General features: G+C 40.7%; 1 protein-coding gene across 1 annotated transcript in view; it reads left to right on the plus strand.

Moving 5' to 3' along the window:
- avl9 (AVL9 homolog (S. cerevisiase)) overlaps positions 1–17,202 on the plus strand; it is a 41,263-nt gene that overhangs the window by 18,793 nt on the left and 5,268 nt on the right. The window contains exons 5-14 of the mRNA XM_033638664.2: positions 393–482; positions 566–632; positions 2,077–2,117; positions 2,233–2,271; positions 2,388–2,457; positions 3,079–3,554; positions 7,614–7,748; positions 7,861–8,080; positions 8,393–8,510; positions 9,017–9,070. Coding sequence (XP_033494555.2) covers positions 393–482; positions 566–632; positions 2,077–2,117; positions 2,233–2,271; positions 2,388–2,457; positions 3,079–3,554; positions 7,614–7,748; positions 7,861–8,080; positions 8,393–8,510; positions 9,017–9,070 — 1,310 coding nt within the window. The remainder of the gene's footprint in view (positions 1–392; positions 483–565; positions 633–2,076; positions 2,118–2,232; positions 2,272–2,387; positions 2,458–3,078; positions 3,555–7,613; positions 7,749–7,860; positions 8,081–8,392; positions 8,511–9,016; positions 9,071–17,202) is intronic.

Genomic DNA, 17,202 nt, shown 5'->3' on the forward strand with positions numbered 1-17,202 from the left:
AGCTTTTGATGTTGGTCCAGCTGCTCTGCTGATCCTCTTAGAAAGTTTCTCATCTGCCTTCCACATCACTGCTATTTCTGAGCATTACTGTTTTAGGTCCTGGTGGGAAGGATGCTTTCATAATGTAAACAAACAAATTTTAGGCATGCAGCAAATGTTTTTACCCAGAAAAATACTTGAATATTGGAGCTACTATCGGTCAGCTGCCCTCCACTCCACACTTTTTCTAAGAAAGGTTTAATGAGGACTACACTGGAAACAACAGATCTTATCATGTCTGATTATTTCCTGCTACAAATAGGATAAAACATTTGGGAAAAACAGGAGTCATGATTGAGTGTTGCTTGTCTGACACATGATCTGCTGCTGACAGTGTTTGTTTTGATCTCCAGCCTCTCTACGGTCTGCTACAAGCTAAACTACAGCTCATTACACACGCCTACTTTGAGGAGAAAGACTTCTCTCAGATCTCTATTTTAAAGGTGAGAATAAAGCTGTCTGTCAATGTTTCACTTTTCTGTGATCGCCTCCTCTTACCTTCCTGTTTCCTCCTCCGACCCTGCAGGAACTGTACGACCACATGAACGGCTCTCTGAGGGGCTCGGCTCTGGAGGGATCACAGGTTTATCTGGGTGGGTCAGACTCTCATTTCTCTAAACATTTCGGACATAGAGAACAGTTGCATGTCACAGCTTGCAGGATGAGCTGCATACTTGTGTCACAAATGCAAATAATAGTGAACTTAAATCCACCTTTATGAACTCAGGAAAGCTTTAGGAAAATGACAAATGGATGCAAATGCGTGTCATTTTGTGCAAAATATTAGTAAATCTGTTGCTATATATGAATAGAACTTAATATATCCTAAAATGCTCACTAGAGGAGTAAAATGATTTAACAGCAACTCAGAAACATTGATACTGAATTGTTTTGTTGCTCCAGAGATGCAGATATTCCCATGTTTTCATGTCTAAGTGACTAATTGGAACAACAATTTTTGCATTTGGTCCAGTAATGAGAGAGAGCGCTGCAGCCAGCAGTGGTTGAACAGGCTGCAATGTAATCACAAAGGGCATATTCGCACCATCACTTTACATCCACTTAACTTGTTTGTTTTTGCCACTGACAGGATCTGACTGTTATTTTAAGTGTTTGACAACATTATGGAGAGGCAAACCCACCAGACTCCATTTAAAACAAAAGCAGTAATTTTATCAATGTAAAAGCACACTTCATTGAAAGTCGACAGAAACAAAATACAACTCACAAAAGCTATCTTGGCTCATCTTTCCACTGTTCCAACAATCACCAACTTTGGTTTGGTCAAAATAAACCTTAAATTCACCCAGTTAGATGTGAAAATATTCTGGCTCTATACAGGCAAAAAATACTGTTTTTTTAAATGGAGTTTGGTGGCTGTGGCAGTGGCGATTTCAGGGCTGTTTCTGGTTAAACAAAAAGGTCTATCTCTGTAGGGACCCTTCCTATATTACTGTCAGGCACCTTAAAAAATAATTTTACCCAGTCAGTGGCAAAAACAAGCATTTTTAGTGGACGTACATTGACAGTGTTAAAATGCCCAGAGTGGTTATACTGAAGCCTGTGACACTGACAGACTCTAATTATTTTTGTATGTGTCCCACAACATTATGGGAAGGATCCCTACAGAGATAGACTGTTTTTTTTTTTGAAGAGTAGGATCCTTTTTGTGTATTTAAAAACAGGGGTGTATAGTGCCAGAATATTTTCATGTCTAACTGGGTGAATTAAGGGTTTATTTCAATCAAACCTGAGTTTGATATTATTGGAACAGCGGAAAGATTAACCAAGATGGCTTTTGTGAGTTTTAGAATGTTTCCGTTGACCTTGAATAAAGTTTATTTTATGATGATAAAATCAATGTTATTTTAAATGGAGTCTGGTCCCATTAGTCACTTGGATACAAAAACATGGGGAAATAGGGTCCAGGTTGAAAAATACAGAACTTGCTGGTTAACTGCAAAAAACGTGTTCATGCATTTTTATCCGAGAGTAAATTTATTCATTGCTGATGCTCTGTTTGTTCTTTCTCCTCAGGGTTATCACCAAGAGATTTAATACTGCACTTTCGACACAAGGTAGAGAATTACAGACTGAACAATAATGTGAAGCTGTAAAATGTGTCTGCTTGTAATTTATTGGTTGTTAGGGGTTTTTTGAAATATAAATGATTTTTTAATTTTATCTTCATAGGTTGTCATCCTCTTCAAGCTTATTCTGCTGGAGAAGAAGGTACAATCGGAAACAAATCTTTTCTTTCTTCTCTATAGCAATGCAGAACTGTTGAAAAATGACGCTGCACAGTATGTCTGTTTTGATTTTTTTTCTTTGTTTGTTTATGATTGCAGGTCCTGTTCTATGTGTCTCCTGTCAACAGACTAGTCGGAGCTTTGATGACAGTTTTATCGCTGTTTCCAGGTCAGGAACTCCAATAGATCTTCTCTCCTCCTGCATGTTAAATCAGGCTGTTGTAAGGATGGGGCACAGGCATTTTAAATGTATCTGCACAGATGTAAAAAGGACACAAAGCAGGCTCTGGATTGACACAGAACAGCCTTAAAAATTTACGTTAATGTGCAAATTGGCAAATCATTATCAGGTTGAAAAAGGTAGTTTTAAAAAATGAAAAATATGTTGTTGAGTAGTGTGGCTCTGTCAGCAGGTGTGCAAGATGTGTATCTATGTGAATAATCCTAAACACAAACAAACGTCTTGATATAACATTTTGGAAAAAGAGAAAAACATTTGAAGCAATAGAAGAGTGTACAGAGAGAGTATAACATAAGCACAAAACTCATAAAAGCAAATGGACAATAATGACACTAATGTCATTTACTGCTTATAAACTGAAGTTTTCGTTGGTAAAATTAAGAACTTGTTACTTCTTAAAACATCTCATAATCTTGCTGGAAAAATCAGGACATGTAGGAACATGTAGAAACCTGCAACATGTCCAACAGACAACTAGTAGACAGTAAACTGGATTATTGGTGATTAGGGAGGCTGAAATGAAGTGTTTCATTGATCTGGTTTGTGTAGGTATGATCGAGCATGGCCTGGTGGACTCATCCCACTACAGGCCAAAGAGCAGCTTGTCGGAGGACATCACTCTGGTCGAAAGCGTCTCAGGAGCAGAGGAGTTCGTCTCTGTGTCTGTCACCGACATCGCCAACACTACACTCGAGGCAGAGGAGACTGCCCAGCCCGCTGCAGAGTCTCTGTCCTCTGGGAACAGCACAGAGGGGGACAGTCATCTCCTCAAACCTCCGTCACGCACCTCTCCAGAGTCCTCAGAGAGCGACTGGGAGACTCTGGATCCCAGCGTGTTGGAAGAAAGTCCCAAAGAGGCAGCAGAGGGGAAGGAGACGGAGCTACGGGATGCCTTCGACTCCAAGCCGGGGACGCCCATCACTGTGCAGCCACAGTCCGCCATCGGTCAGGGAGGCATCGTCCAAGGTCTGGTGTCTGGTCTGGAGGAGGATCAGTATGGGCTACCTCTCCCCATCTTCACTAAGGTAACACTCAGACTGTGAGACACTCGCTGGGTCATTCCTTCTCAAATCAGATAGAGCTTTTGTTTACATTTCAGAGTTAGACAGTAAATACTATTTTAGACCAAAAAAAAAAAAAATCCTTAATTTTCACAATTGCTTATTTTTTTTTGCTCCCGTGAATATTTATTTCTAAAAAGGTCAAAGGCAGGACGCCATTTTCAGGGTTCAGCACCTTGAGACATATAACTCCTAGAGCCATGAAATTTAGTTAGGGCACAGAGAAGCAGTGTACAGCACAATCCGAGTGACAGAAAGGCACAGGTAACATGGAGGCACCTTGTAAAGTTACATACAAAGTGCCCACATATAGACCTCGTCTCAGAAATTGTCAAGATCCTCGGAATCAGTCTACATCAGCATTTTGACATCTCAAAAAGGCAACAACCTTGGCTTGTTATACTTGCCATATATCGGATTCTGTTCATGTTAGCTCCCCTGAAATTTATTATTACATCTATCAAACACTGTATTTTGGGCTGGAAAAAATGAAACATCTGTATGTATACTTTGGGAGACTGCCTGGGGCCTGAAAACCACCCGTTCTGCACGTTTTTCCCCAATTTTCAAGGGCCAGTAATGCAAACTATGACATGTAGTTGTGCTTCTCAATCATTTGGATCTATTATACACCACTTTGTCTGTGCTACTACCAAATTTCATTAGGAGTGAATGTCTGAAAATGCAGAACCCTAAAAATCACTTAAATTTTTTTAAAGGGGAACTAATGTTTTTTTCAACCTGGGCCCTATTTTCTGATCTACTTTTGTCTAAATGAGTGATAGGATGTTCAATATTTGACATTTCTCCAGTACGAAGCTCGGGCTGACCTGCCTGCAGCCCGTGAGCGCACGCTATATTAAATAATAGGGCACTCGGACAGCGTCAAACAATGTCAAAATACGTCCACTAAAAGTGCATTTTTTTCACACAGATAGGCTCGGATTGTTAGTATAATTATCTGACAACATAACGGAAAGGAGAAATGAACGTCTGTGTTTACCTTTAGCTGGATTCGGACATGTTCCTCTGCCTGTTGCTGCTCCCTCTCTCCCCTCGTGTGCTCTTTAGTTTCAGTGAGGTCTGCATCTGTGTACGTCCGTGTACTCCGTGTTCAAATAAATACGGGCGGTGATCAAATTCAAACGACTCATCCAGATCCGGTTGGTCAAAATCGGGTAAAAATTTGGACGTGTTTGTTGTGACAAATCTAAACACTCACTCGCCCATATTTATTTGAACACGGAGTACACGGACGGACAAGGACGTAGAGCTCATTGAAATTGAAGAAAAAAAACATCAGTTCCCCTTTAAGGTACAAGAATGACAAAATTCTAAGGGGGTTAAAACATTATGCAATCCTCTAATTTCAGCAAAAACATTCAACAGAATGGAGTGTATCCTAAAAAGTTAACAAATATAAAAGATAAAAAATAGATTCAATATAAATAAAAATGTCCAAATTTTAAATTTTATTGAATATATATACAGTACAGGCCAAAAGTTTGGACACACCTTCTCATTCAATGCGTTTTCTTTATTTTCATGACTATTTACATTGTAGATTCTCACTGAAGGCATCAAAACTATGAATGAACACATGTGGAGTTATGTACTTAACAAAAAAAGGTGAAATAACTGAAAACATGTTTTATATTCTAGTTTCTTCAAAATAGCCACCCTTTGCTCTGATTACTGCTTTGCACACTCTTGGCATTCTCTCCATGAGCTTCAAGAGGTAGTCACCTGAAATGGTTTCCACTTCACAGGTGTGCCTTATCAGGGTTAATTAGTGGAATTTCTTGCTTTATCAATGGGGTTGGGACCATCAGTTGTGTTGTGCAGAAGTCAGGTTAATACACAGCCGACAGCCCTATTGGACAACTGTTAAAATTCATATTATGGCAAGAACCAATCAGCTAACTAAAGAAAAACGAGTGGCCATCATTACTTTAAGAAATGAAGGTCAGTCAGTCCGGAAAATTGCAAAAACTTTAAATGTGTCCCCAAGTGGAGTCGCAAAAACCATCAAGCGCTACAACGAAACTGGCACACATGAGGACCGACCCAGGAAAGGAAGACCAAGAGTCACCTCTGCTTCTGAGGATAAGTTCATCCGAGTCACCAGCCTCAGAAATCGCAAGTTAACAGCAGCTCAGATCAGAGACCAGATGAATGCCACACAGAGTTCTAGCAGCAGACCCATCTCTAGAACAACTGTTAAGAGGAGACTGTGCGAATCAGGCCTTGATGGTCAAATAGCTGCTAGGAAACCACTGCTAAGGAGAGGCAACAAGCAGAAGAGATTTGTTTGGGCCAAGAAACACAAGGAATGGACATTAGACCAGTGGAAATCTGTGCTTTGGTCTGATGAGTCCAAATTTGAGATCTTTGGTTCCAACCGCCGTGTCTTTGTGAGACGCAGAAAAGGTGAACGGATGGATTCCACATGCCTGGTTCCCACTGTGAAGCATGGAGGAGGAGGTGTGATGGTGTGGGGGTGTTTTGCTGGTGACACTGTTGGGGATTTATTCAAAATTGAAGGCACACTGAACCAGCATGGCTACCACAGCATCCTGCAGCGACATGCCATCCCATCCGCTTTGCGTTTAGTTGGACGATCATTTATTTTTCAACAGGACAATGACCCCAAACTCACCTCCAGGCTGTGTAAGGGCTATTTGACCAAGAAGGAGAGTGATGGAGTGCTGCGGCAGATGACCTGGCCTCCACAGTCACCGGACCTGAACCCAATCGAAATGGTTTGGGGTGAGCTGGACCGCAGAGTGAAGGCAAAGGGGCCAACAAGTGCTAAACACCTCTGGGAACTCCTTCAAGACTGTTGGAAAACCATTTCAGGTGACTACCTCTTGAAGCTCATGGAGAGAATGCCAAGAGTGTGCAAAGCAGTAATCAGAGCAAAGGGTGGCTATTTTGAAGAAACTAGAATATAAAACATGTTTTCAGTTATTTCACCTTTTTTTGTTAAGTACATAACTCCACATGTGTTCATTCATAGTTTTGATGCCTTCAGTGAGAATCTACAATGTAAATAGTCATGAAAATAAAGAAAACGCATTGAATGAGAAGGTGTGTCCAAACTTTTGGCCTGTACTGTATAAAATAATTAATATAAAACAAAATAAGATAAAATATGATAGAATGAAATAAAGCACATCATGTGAAATAGTAAATACATGGAGTTTGGACCAAATCTAAAATGTAAACAAAAACCTGTATGTTATTTGACACAGGATGACCCCTGGTGTAATTCAAATGAAAGGCATGTTTCACTCGAGCTGAAAATACTGTAAAACCAGTTGTATTCCAGTGACACCAATAAACTAGATGCTTTAAACTGGAAAGTGAAAAGTACGGACAGATCCATCATGCTTAGCTGGAGCTGCATGGATCGATAATAAGATCTGTTGTAGTTTAATTTATTTGACATTATGAGCTAAGGGACATCACACACATCTATAAATGTCAAGGTCCAAGACTCATTTCCTTTGTGATGGAATATTGTGTGTGTGCTGGTGTATGTGTGTGTGTGTGTGTGTGTGTGTGTGGGAAACCAACTGCCATTTTTATTTATTGTTACTTCTCGTATTACTTTTGGCAGGATTTTGCCCAAAAATAACGACCTGCATGTCAATGGGCTGCAGATATATTTCCAAACGGCTATGATATGACGTAATATTTACATCCTAAACATCTATAGATTTTATTTTGGAGTATCAGTAGTTTTTTTCTCAACTTTAGTAACTTAAAGAAGTGCTAGACTTTTGTTTAATTTTGTATTATTTTCTAAATTTAACTTTTAAATGGTGAAAGGCTTATTATTATGTTTCTGTCCACGTTTGGAGCTGATAAAAGATCAATATTAGTTTATAAGTAACCTATGAAATCGTGCTCATCAAATAATCAGCCATGTGTGTTTTGGGTTCAGCAGGATATCAGTCCAGATTTAACACTCAGTGTGTGACAGCCGTACAGAAAGTGACCTTTGCCTTCTGTTGCCAGGGTTACCTGTGTCTGCCATACATGGCCCTGCAACAGCATCACCTCCTGTCAGACGTGACGGTGCGTGGCTTCGTTGCTGGGGCGACCAACATCCTCTTCCGCCAGCAGAGGCACCTCAGTGATGCAATCATCGAGGTGAGTCCTGCATGTATGAAAGATCTGATTTGAATGGAAGACTGTAATAATTGTGGGCTTGAATTAAACTTGAAAGTTTTTTTAAAAATATACTGTGTGTTTTGTGTCGAAGGTGGAAGAAGCTATCATTAACATCCAGGACCCCGAGCTCCGGAAGATCCTGAGTCTGACGACGGCGGACCTGCGTTTCGCAGACTATCTGGTCAAACACGTGACGGAGAACCGTGATGATGTTTTCCTGGATGGGACTGGGTGGGAGGGTGGAGACGAGTGGATCAGAGCCCAGTTCACCCTCTACCTGCACTCCTTACTGTCGTCAGCATTACAGCAAGGTAGGAATGCCCAGGCAGTCGCTCCGTTACCAACCATACATACATATACATATATAGTTATTTTTTACTTCAACTACTGGAAAAGCATTGATTTTGTTTTTCTGAACATGCAGCTCACCAACTTCTTATACTAATAACTCATCTTCATTATGGCATTATGATGTGGAGCTGCAATCATTGCGTCACACACACACACACGTAATCCACTTTGCAGAGAAAATAACAGTAAATCCAGTTAATGCTGCTAATCATGTTCACTGACTCCAAGCGTCTCTTTTGTTTCTCTTTGTTTCTCGTGTCGTCTCCGTTCAGATAACGAGAGGCTGCTTGCTGATTACGGCGCTCATTTCATCGCAGCCTGGAGGATCACCCACAACTACCGGGTGTGGTACAGCAACAAGCACCCTGCCATGGCTGCCATCACTCCAGGGTAGGTGGACAGCAAGGACACCGACATCTGCCCGAAAAACATCACACCTTCAATAGAAACGTCAGTTCGGCTGGGACCTTAAAAGTATTTAGGTTCAATACCCAACAACAACAAGAGTTGGGAAACGAATGTCACCTGTTTTAGGTGACATTTGTTTTTAGGTGATGATATAGATGTGCTGAAAGGCTGGAAAAGCAAATGTATTGGTGTTTAAAACAAAAACTCCACGTTATGCTGTTGCAAAAACAGTTTTTATTGCCCATAATGTGATATTTACTACTGTTGAGAATCATTTTTAGAATTAGGGGTGTAGTGGTAGTAGTAGTTTCCAGTCTTCAACTAATGTCCCTTTAAATTAGCACATGTGTGCAAACGTTTTAAAAACACAAAAGCCAGGGTTCGTGCATTTTTTGTTCAGTGGGAAAGATACTTAAAAAAAATGTATGAAAATTAACACAATGGAATAAAAACTTGTAGGTGATCCTGACCTCTGTTCTCTGTCGTAGACACCCGTTTCAGGGCCAGTACAGTGTTGCTGACGTGAAACTACGACTCTCACAGTGAGTACTTTTTCATTCCTCTCTCATTCTTTCATCTTCTGCTATGTGTATTACATCAACTTCATAATTCACTGTATAGGAAATCTGAGTTTTGAGTACAACTCATGGGCATGAAACACTGCAACTCTAACACTCAGAACTTCAGAATGAACATGTAAAACATAAATAATGGACAAGATAGCTGCAGTGCCGAGTCAGCAACAGAGCTGTGACCTAATTTTATCCTTTTCAAACTTTAGGACCGACTCTCTGCAGTAGCTCAGCTAATGTACTGCTCACCAAAACATGTGTGCTGCTGCCCTCATGTGGTAACAAGATGACACTGCAAAGAAGAGGTTGAGCAATTTAACAGGATGCGGATTTCACTCCAGTGTCCTTCTCCTTAAAAAAAGACTTAAAATTAACTATAAAATCTTTAAATTAGTTGTATATTCAGCGCGTTTTTCAACCATAAATTTAAACTCAACCATAAATCTAAACTTTAAACTAAACTCAGTATTTTATTTTTTTTAATTTATTTTATATATACTTTATTAATCCCCGAGGGGAAATTCAATTTTTCACTCTGTTGTCAATTACACACAGGTCCGAACACACACATGCACAAACAGGACCTATACATGCACTAAGTGGAGAGATGTCAGAGTGGGCTGCCCATGACAGGCGCTCCGAGCGGTTTGGGGGTTTGGTGCCTTACTCAGGGGCACCTCGGCAGTGCCCAGGAGGTGAACTGGCACCTCTCCAGCTACCAGTCCACGCTCCATATTTTGGTCCAGACGGGGACTTGAGCAGGCGACCCTCCGGTTCCCAACCCAAGTCCCTATGGATTGAGCTACTGCCGCCCCTTTGCTCTTAAGTCAAGTTTATACAGCACATTTCATTGGAGGATGAGGACTCAATGTGCTTCAAAATAAAAGCAGAAAAAATAGGTAAAGATCGTACATAACAAAAACATGTAAGAACACATATGATAAGAAAGCATTATATAGGCTACATAAAAGCATAAAAGAAAAGGTAAAAACCTAGCATAAAAGGGATTGCAATGAAAAAGGAAAGACACTTGTGCTTTTACTTTGAAGGAGAGATTTTCCCCATTACAGCACTTTTTTGCAACACTTAAACATCTATTAAAATGTAAACAGTATTGTTTAACATTATTTTCTGCTGATTCATGCACACAAAGTATTATTGTGAGGTCAAGAATGAAGCAAACAAATGAGTTGTTGTCCTCTTCCTGACACTGATTAGGCTCCATACTTCCTGAAAATTAAAGGATCACTCCAAGATAGCGGACTAGAGGAAAATCTATACTGGGAAAAACATAAAGAACATATATGTGGACTGGATATACCAGTAAATTCTCAACATGTAAGGGGCCTGAGCTTAGGGCAGTAGATACATAACTGCTGCTGTGTTGTCGTAACTCTTTTTAGACCACAAATGATTAAATTTCCAAACGTCACGCTCAGTGCCCTCTAACACCCAGCTGTGAATACAGTATGTTACAGAGAGCAGCAGGCAGTGTGTTACTTCATGCTGTGTTCGCGGGTGGATATCGTGGCTCACTTGTCAGAGTGGTTGAAGGTGGGGGGTGGTGGGGTGCAGGGCGGGGCAGGGGGGTCTTGTATCAGCTGAAGTCATTAATTATGAGCGAGTTTCATTCTCAAAAACAGAACTGGAGACTTCTTTAGCTTCAGCTCTGGTTTCATTCCAGGAAGTGTGGATGAAAGGTGACTCTGTCCACAGCTGGAGCGCCGCTTCTAAGGTTACGCGTCAGATAAATGCCCCCACTACACACACACACACACACAGCTGAGTGTGTTTCCATCCCTAACTTAGCTTTATGATGAGAACTTGGGCAGATCTGCTTGGCTGCGATACTCGGCGCTCTCACTTTACCTTCGGGTGTTTGGTGACATGGTCGCCGCGAACTTTGTCGTAGATCGTCAGTAAACAAACACACACACACAAATAAAGTGGGTTAAGTGTAGTTTATTTGTGCAACATTTAAATCAGTAATGGAAGAAAAGGCAAAATTTTGTTTTAAGTATTATGATTAAAAAGCCAAAAATGAGCCACATGAAGCAAAAAAGAACAAAAAGACATAAATGAAGAGAAGTTATTTCAGAATATTAAATAAGATCTTATCATATTAATAGTGATGTAACCAGAGATGAAAGCTGTGACATTTAAAATGAAACGATTCAGTCACAATTCAATTAACAATTAAAAAGCCTGACAATATCAATCGACAATTCAATTAACTGTTTAATGCTGCAACAGATTTTTTTCAGATATGTAATATCTGATAAAATGTAATTCAAAGGTCTCAGCACAAGAGATTACTTCAAGAAATAATACAAGATACTGCAGAACAGTAATACGCATGTCAATATTATAAACATAATATAGGACATTAGGAAGAAAAGAAAGGAAGGATGGAAGGAATGGAGTGAGGCAAGAAAGAAGGATGAAAGTAAAGAATAAAGAAAGTAAAGAAAGAGGTGAGGGAGAAAGGAAGGAAGCAAGCAAAGAAGGATGGACATGAGGAAGAAAAGAAGGATGGATGGAAGAACTAGATAAGAATGGACAGAGGGAAGGAAGGAAGGCAGGAAGAAAGATGGACTGAAGGGAAGAGGTAAAGAAGGATGGATGAGATGAAAGAAGGAAGGACATAAAGAATAAAGGAGGGATGGATGAAAGCAAAGATGGACAGATAGAAGGAAAGAGAAAGAAGGAAGGCAGCAAAGAAGGGTGGATGCGGTAAAGGAAGGAAGTAAAGAATGAAGGAAGCACTGATTAAAGAAAGGGAAGAATGGAGGGAAGGAAGGAGGGAGGGATAGATCAAAGAAAGGAAGGAATGAAGGAAGGATGGACAGAAGCAAGAAGGATGGATGGAAGGAAAAAGGAAGAAGGTTAAGAATAAAGGAAGAAAAGATTAAACAGTGGAAGCAAAGGAGGGATAGAAAGAAGAAAGGAAGGAAAGAAGGACATATGGAAGGAAGGAAGGAAAGCAGCAAAGAAGGATAAATGGAAGAAAAGATGGAAGGATGTAAAAAATAAAGGAAGGACAGATAAAAGTAAGAAAGCAAAGATGGAAGGACAGAAGGAAAAAAAGGAGGAAGAAAGGCAGCAAGGAGGATCGATGGCAGGAAAAAAGGATGGATGGAAAGAAAAAAGGGAGGAGGTAAACAGTAAAAGAAGAACAGATGGAAGAAAGGAAGCAAAGAAGGATGCACAGAAGGATAAGGAAAGACGGGAAGATGGATGGAAGGAAGCAAAGAAGGATTGCTGGCAGGAAAGATGGAAGAAAGTAAAGAATAGAGAGGAGAAAGGAAAGAAGGAAGCAAGAAGGATAGATGAAAGAAAAAAAGGAAGGAGGTAAACAGTAAAGGAAGAACAGATGGAAGAACATAAGGAAAAGGAAAGAAGGGAAGATGGAAGGAAGGAAGCAAAGAAGGATGTAAGGGAGGAAGTAAAGTTAAAAGGAAAGAAGGAAGCAAAGGAAGAAGTAAAGAAAGAAGGAGGGATGGAAGGAAAGTAGGAAAAAAGGAAGTAAAGAAGACTTTGCAGGTTTTCTACGATAATAAAGTGAATGTCACTGAGGGCTCGAGGCTCCTTTTTATACTTTTTTCTGACCTTTTATGGACCAAATGATTAATTAAGACAAAATGAGCGGATAAATCAATAATGAATAGAATCAATAGTTCCAGCCTTAACTGTGTTTTTATGGTACACGTTAGAAAATGTGGAAACAAGCGTTGACACACACACACTGAACCTGGAGGTTGAGAGACGGGATTCTTCTGAGCAGATCTGAAATGTGGTGACCGGGTCAGAGCTGCCTCCTCCATGGTGTGTTCATGGAGCAGGAAGGGGGTGAAGGGGCATGGCTGGCTCTCCGCTCCCCTCACTGCACTATAAAACTCTGGATGAAGCCGGTATGGCCGTGGTAGGGGGGTGACGAGGGGGGTGTGCAGGCAGGAAGTTTGGCACTCGGCCAAACGGAGTCTTCTCAGGAATAAACACATCTCATTTCCTGCCTCAGCTTTGTGTCAGAGTGAGGCTCTGAAACAGGAGGGGATTCAGCTGGTCTGGAAAAGTGTGTGCGTGTGTTTGTGTGTTTGTGAGGTTTTCCTACACGTGTTCTCGAAGTGGAGACGACAGATAAACAGCTCAGTCTCCATTGCGACCTTGGACATCAGAGAGTGTTTATTGACTGTCAGAAGCTTTGGGCGTCGCACACTTACATCTCCAAAGGATGTTGAAATCCTCCTCCTGGACCCGCACGAAAAACTAAAACCAGTTAATAAACCAAAGGAAATGCTAAATCAATTATGAAGATGCCTCTAATCAGTCAGGAACAGCAGAAAGCTTTCACTTTATTTCAGTGTCTTGCTCCTTTAAAAAGATTACATGGAGAGTTCCCATGAAACCTCTAAATTAGTTGTAAATCCAGTGTATTTCAATAATTAATTTTAACTTTATTCAGTCTTTTAAGACCATTTTGCTCAGTGTTTACTCTTAGACCCCTGTGCTTTTACTTTGAAGGAGACATTTTGCTTGTTACAGCACTCTTCTGAAACTTCTAAACTTCTGTAAAATGTTAACATTATTTTAACATTATGTTTCATCGACTTGCGCTCACATATTTAAGAGCAAGAATTAAAGGAGCTGTATGAGACATTCAGAGCATATCTATGATTCAGAGCCTGAGCTGCGATTGCCTGCACATGGCTCTGAACATGGACTAGGCTAAGCTGGCAGCTAGCAGCTAATGGTGCTAACAGCACAAACAAGGCTAACAACAGTGCTGACAGAGCTAACAGTGTGAACTAGGGATGTCAGTTTCTTAACTGTTAACTGTTGTCCCTAGTGTCCCTCCACCTACTGGAGGGTAGGTGTTATGCTTCGACAGGCTGTTCTGCCAGCGTGGGTAAGGACAGCGTTATGGGCGGTAACCGCAATGCAGAGCGGCGCTAATTAGCTGACCAGTAGGATACACACACAAGGACTCACATGCACTAACATGCACAGCACGATGTGATTTTGCCAAGTAGGAGATGCTCCTGGATCAACATCCCACATCGCATTCCAAGACCAACATTGCAAACAACCAATCACAGCCCTCTGACATCATCAGTGTGCTGTTCCTGTGCTTCTTCCGAGCTAAGCTAGTTTTCCAAATAGAGGTTAATACAATTAAACAAAATCCTCAGTAACATTGAACAAAAACCTTGTAAGCTACTGCAGTGTTAGCGTGTTAGCTTGCTAACTAGGTAGGCTGTGCTAGTGGGTAAATGTTTAATTGGCTATAAAGGAGGGAAAATGTGTTAATCACAGGCATTTGCAACTGAAAGATTTTATTATCCACTCTCTTTGTTAGTGAACATATTTTAGCCTATTGGCAAGCTTACTTGTTAGCATAGTCAACTGAGTTAGCAAACTAACAAGCTAACTCACTAACCCTGCAGTAGCTTATATGGTGTTTGTTTAATGTTACTGAGGATTTTGTTCAGGGCTGCGATTGGCTGATTGCAATGTTGGTCCAGGAACGCGATGTGGGATGTCGATCCAGGAGCATGTCCTACTTGGCAGAATCACGTTGTGCAACATGTATGTGCCGCCACCATCTATAACAACAAAGAACAGAGAAGCTCAGGTTACAACATACAGAGAGGGAGCGTGACTTCATTCTCTGCTCAGGACGCCATTACTCTACTATATCGTTACATAGTAAATAGTGGTTTGCTGCTGTATTAATGCTCTGAATGTTGCAGCTCCTTTAAGTTATTTAAGAGCACAGATTTGTTTTTGCTGCTCCATACTTCCAGACACCTTAATGGATTTCTTCAAAATAAAAGACTAAACTGAAACAAACCTAAAGAATTTATTTGTGGGCTGTATTTAATAATGAATTCTAAACATATAAGTGGCCTGAGCTGAAGGGCTCTCAGTTTCCTTAGTGATGTTGTCTGCAGCTATTCGCCAGAAAGAGAAAACGGTAAATAAGTAAACACAAAAGAGGTAAACATGGAGATGTTTTCCTGCAGCTTGAGGCTAGGGGGAAACTGGGGTTAGTGGGACAGCCGGTGACTGGTCTGATATTTCCCACTTGTCGGGACACTGGTTGAGAAAGTGAAAGAGGAAAGCTGACTCCATCCACTTTGCTCAGCTCATCACTCTTTGTCCCACTGCTGCTGCCCTGCCACCTCCCCTCTATTTATACTCCCCTGGAAAAAAAAAAAAACCCTACGCTTTGCTTCCTTGTGAATGTGCTGTGTTGCATGTGTATTATGGAAGCACTGGGGGGGCTAAACACAGCCGACCCTTTTCATGTTTCCTCGTCATCGGTGTTGGACAAAGAGCAGCCGGTGGCAGAGATGTTCTCAGAAAACAAGAGTCATGTGACGAGCTGCAGGGCTGCAGGCGGACACTCACTGTTAGAGGATCTTTCTTTATTGTCAGCGTACCACAGTGCGCCGCATAAGGAGCTGTTTATTTGGGTCAGCCAGCGAGACGGAGAGTCAGTGTGTCCTCTCTGAGCTAACAGTGTACACAGTAGCTCAGGGGAAATACTGCTCTCTGTTACCATGAGACTGTTGGAAGCTTTTCGGAGGCTGGGTGGTATCTGAAAAAAGTTTGAATATGATCATTTTACCACAGTGTTTCCATTATTCCACCCAAATTTACCCTCAACAGATTCAAAGTTTTTAACATTTGTTCCATGCTAGAGTTTGTCACACTTACAGTATAAGGGAAGCAGTAAAAGGGAAGGAGGAAAGGACATAAGGAAGGAAAAAATATAGATAGATGGAAGGAAAGAAGGACGGACAGGAGGAAAAAGGGAAAGGAGGATGAAAGGCAGGCAGGGACAGAAGGAAGGACGAACAGAATGAAAAAGGAAGGAAGGGAAGGAAAGAAAGATGGATGGAAGGAAAGGAAAAAGGGAAAGAAGGATAGAAGGAAGGAAATGACAGAAGAAAGGATTGATATAATGAAAAGGGAAGGAAGGAAAGGACAGAAGGACAAAAAGACTGAAGGAAAGAAAGATTGAGGGAAGGAAAGAAGGATGGATGGACGAAAAGAGGAACGGATGGATGAAAAGAAAGAAGAACGAATGAAAGGAAGGAAAGGACAGAAGGAAGGCAGGAAAGAAGGATGGATGAAAGAAAAGAGGAACGGATGGATGAAAAGAAAGAAGAACGAATGAAAGGAAGGAAAGGAGGACAGAAGGAAGGAAAGAAAGTAGGACGGACAGAAGGAAGGCAGGAAAGAAGGATGGAAAGATGGAAAGGACAGACAGAAGGAAGGAAAGACTGAGTGAAGTAACAGGACGGAAGGAACGAAAGCAGGAAAGATTGAAGCAAGAAATGAAGGATGGAAAGAAAAGAAGGAAAGACTGGAGGAATGAAAGAAGGACAGATGGAGGAAAGAAAAGGTGGACGGCATAAAAGGAAAAGGACCAACAGAAGGAAGGCAGAAGAGATGGATGGGAGTAAGGAAAATAGGGAGAGAAGGAAAGAAAGACAGACAGAAGGACAAGGGAATTAAGAAAGGAAAAAAGGACAGACAGAAGGAAGGTAGAAAGGAAAAGGAAAGAAGGATGGAAGGAAGGAAAGAAGAAAGGCCCATTGTGGATTTTTTTACCATCTATATTGAATAAGACAAGTAAAAGAAAAAAGAAAAAGAAAAGTATAAAAATAAGATATATGAGAAATAAAGTAACATTTTTGTCCAAAAATATTTCACATTTTGATAAACAGGTGATGAAAACCAGAAAATTATAATATCTGGAAACTTAATTGGTGCACTTGTGGCATTGATCAGTGATGTCATCAATGTTACAGGAGAGTTTAATGTGCCTTGAGTGGTAAAAATCATATTTAAAGTCTACAATGTGTAGATTTTGAAAAAGTGAAAAAACAAAACAAAAACAAACATAAAACAAATCAAAACACAAATACATAAACTGTACTAATGTTCACAGGGATTGTCATTTTCCTCCAAACGAAATTGATGCTATTAGATTAAATTCAGTTTTACACCTCGTGGCTTTAAACGGACTGACAAACACACTCAGCCTCTCAGCACTGCTGGGAATGCGCAACAGCAGGTCTTTTACTTTGAAA

The sequence above is a fragment of the Epinephelus lanceolatus genome, chromosome 20 (assembly GCF_041903045.1).
Source record: "Epinephelus lanceolatus isolate andai-2023 chromosome 20, ASM4190304v1, whole genome shotgun sequence".
NCBI lineage: Eukaryota > Metazoa > Chordata > Actinopteri > Perciformes > Serranidae > Epinephelus > Epinephelus lanceolatus.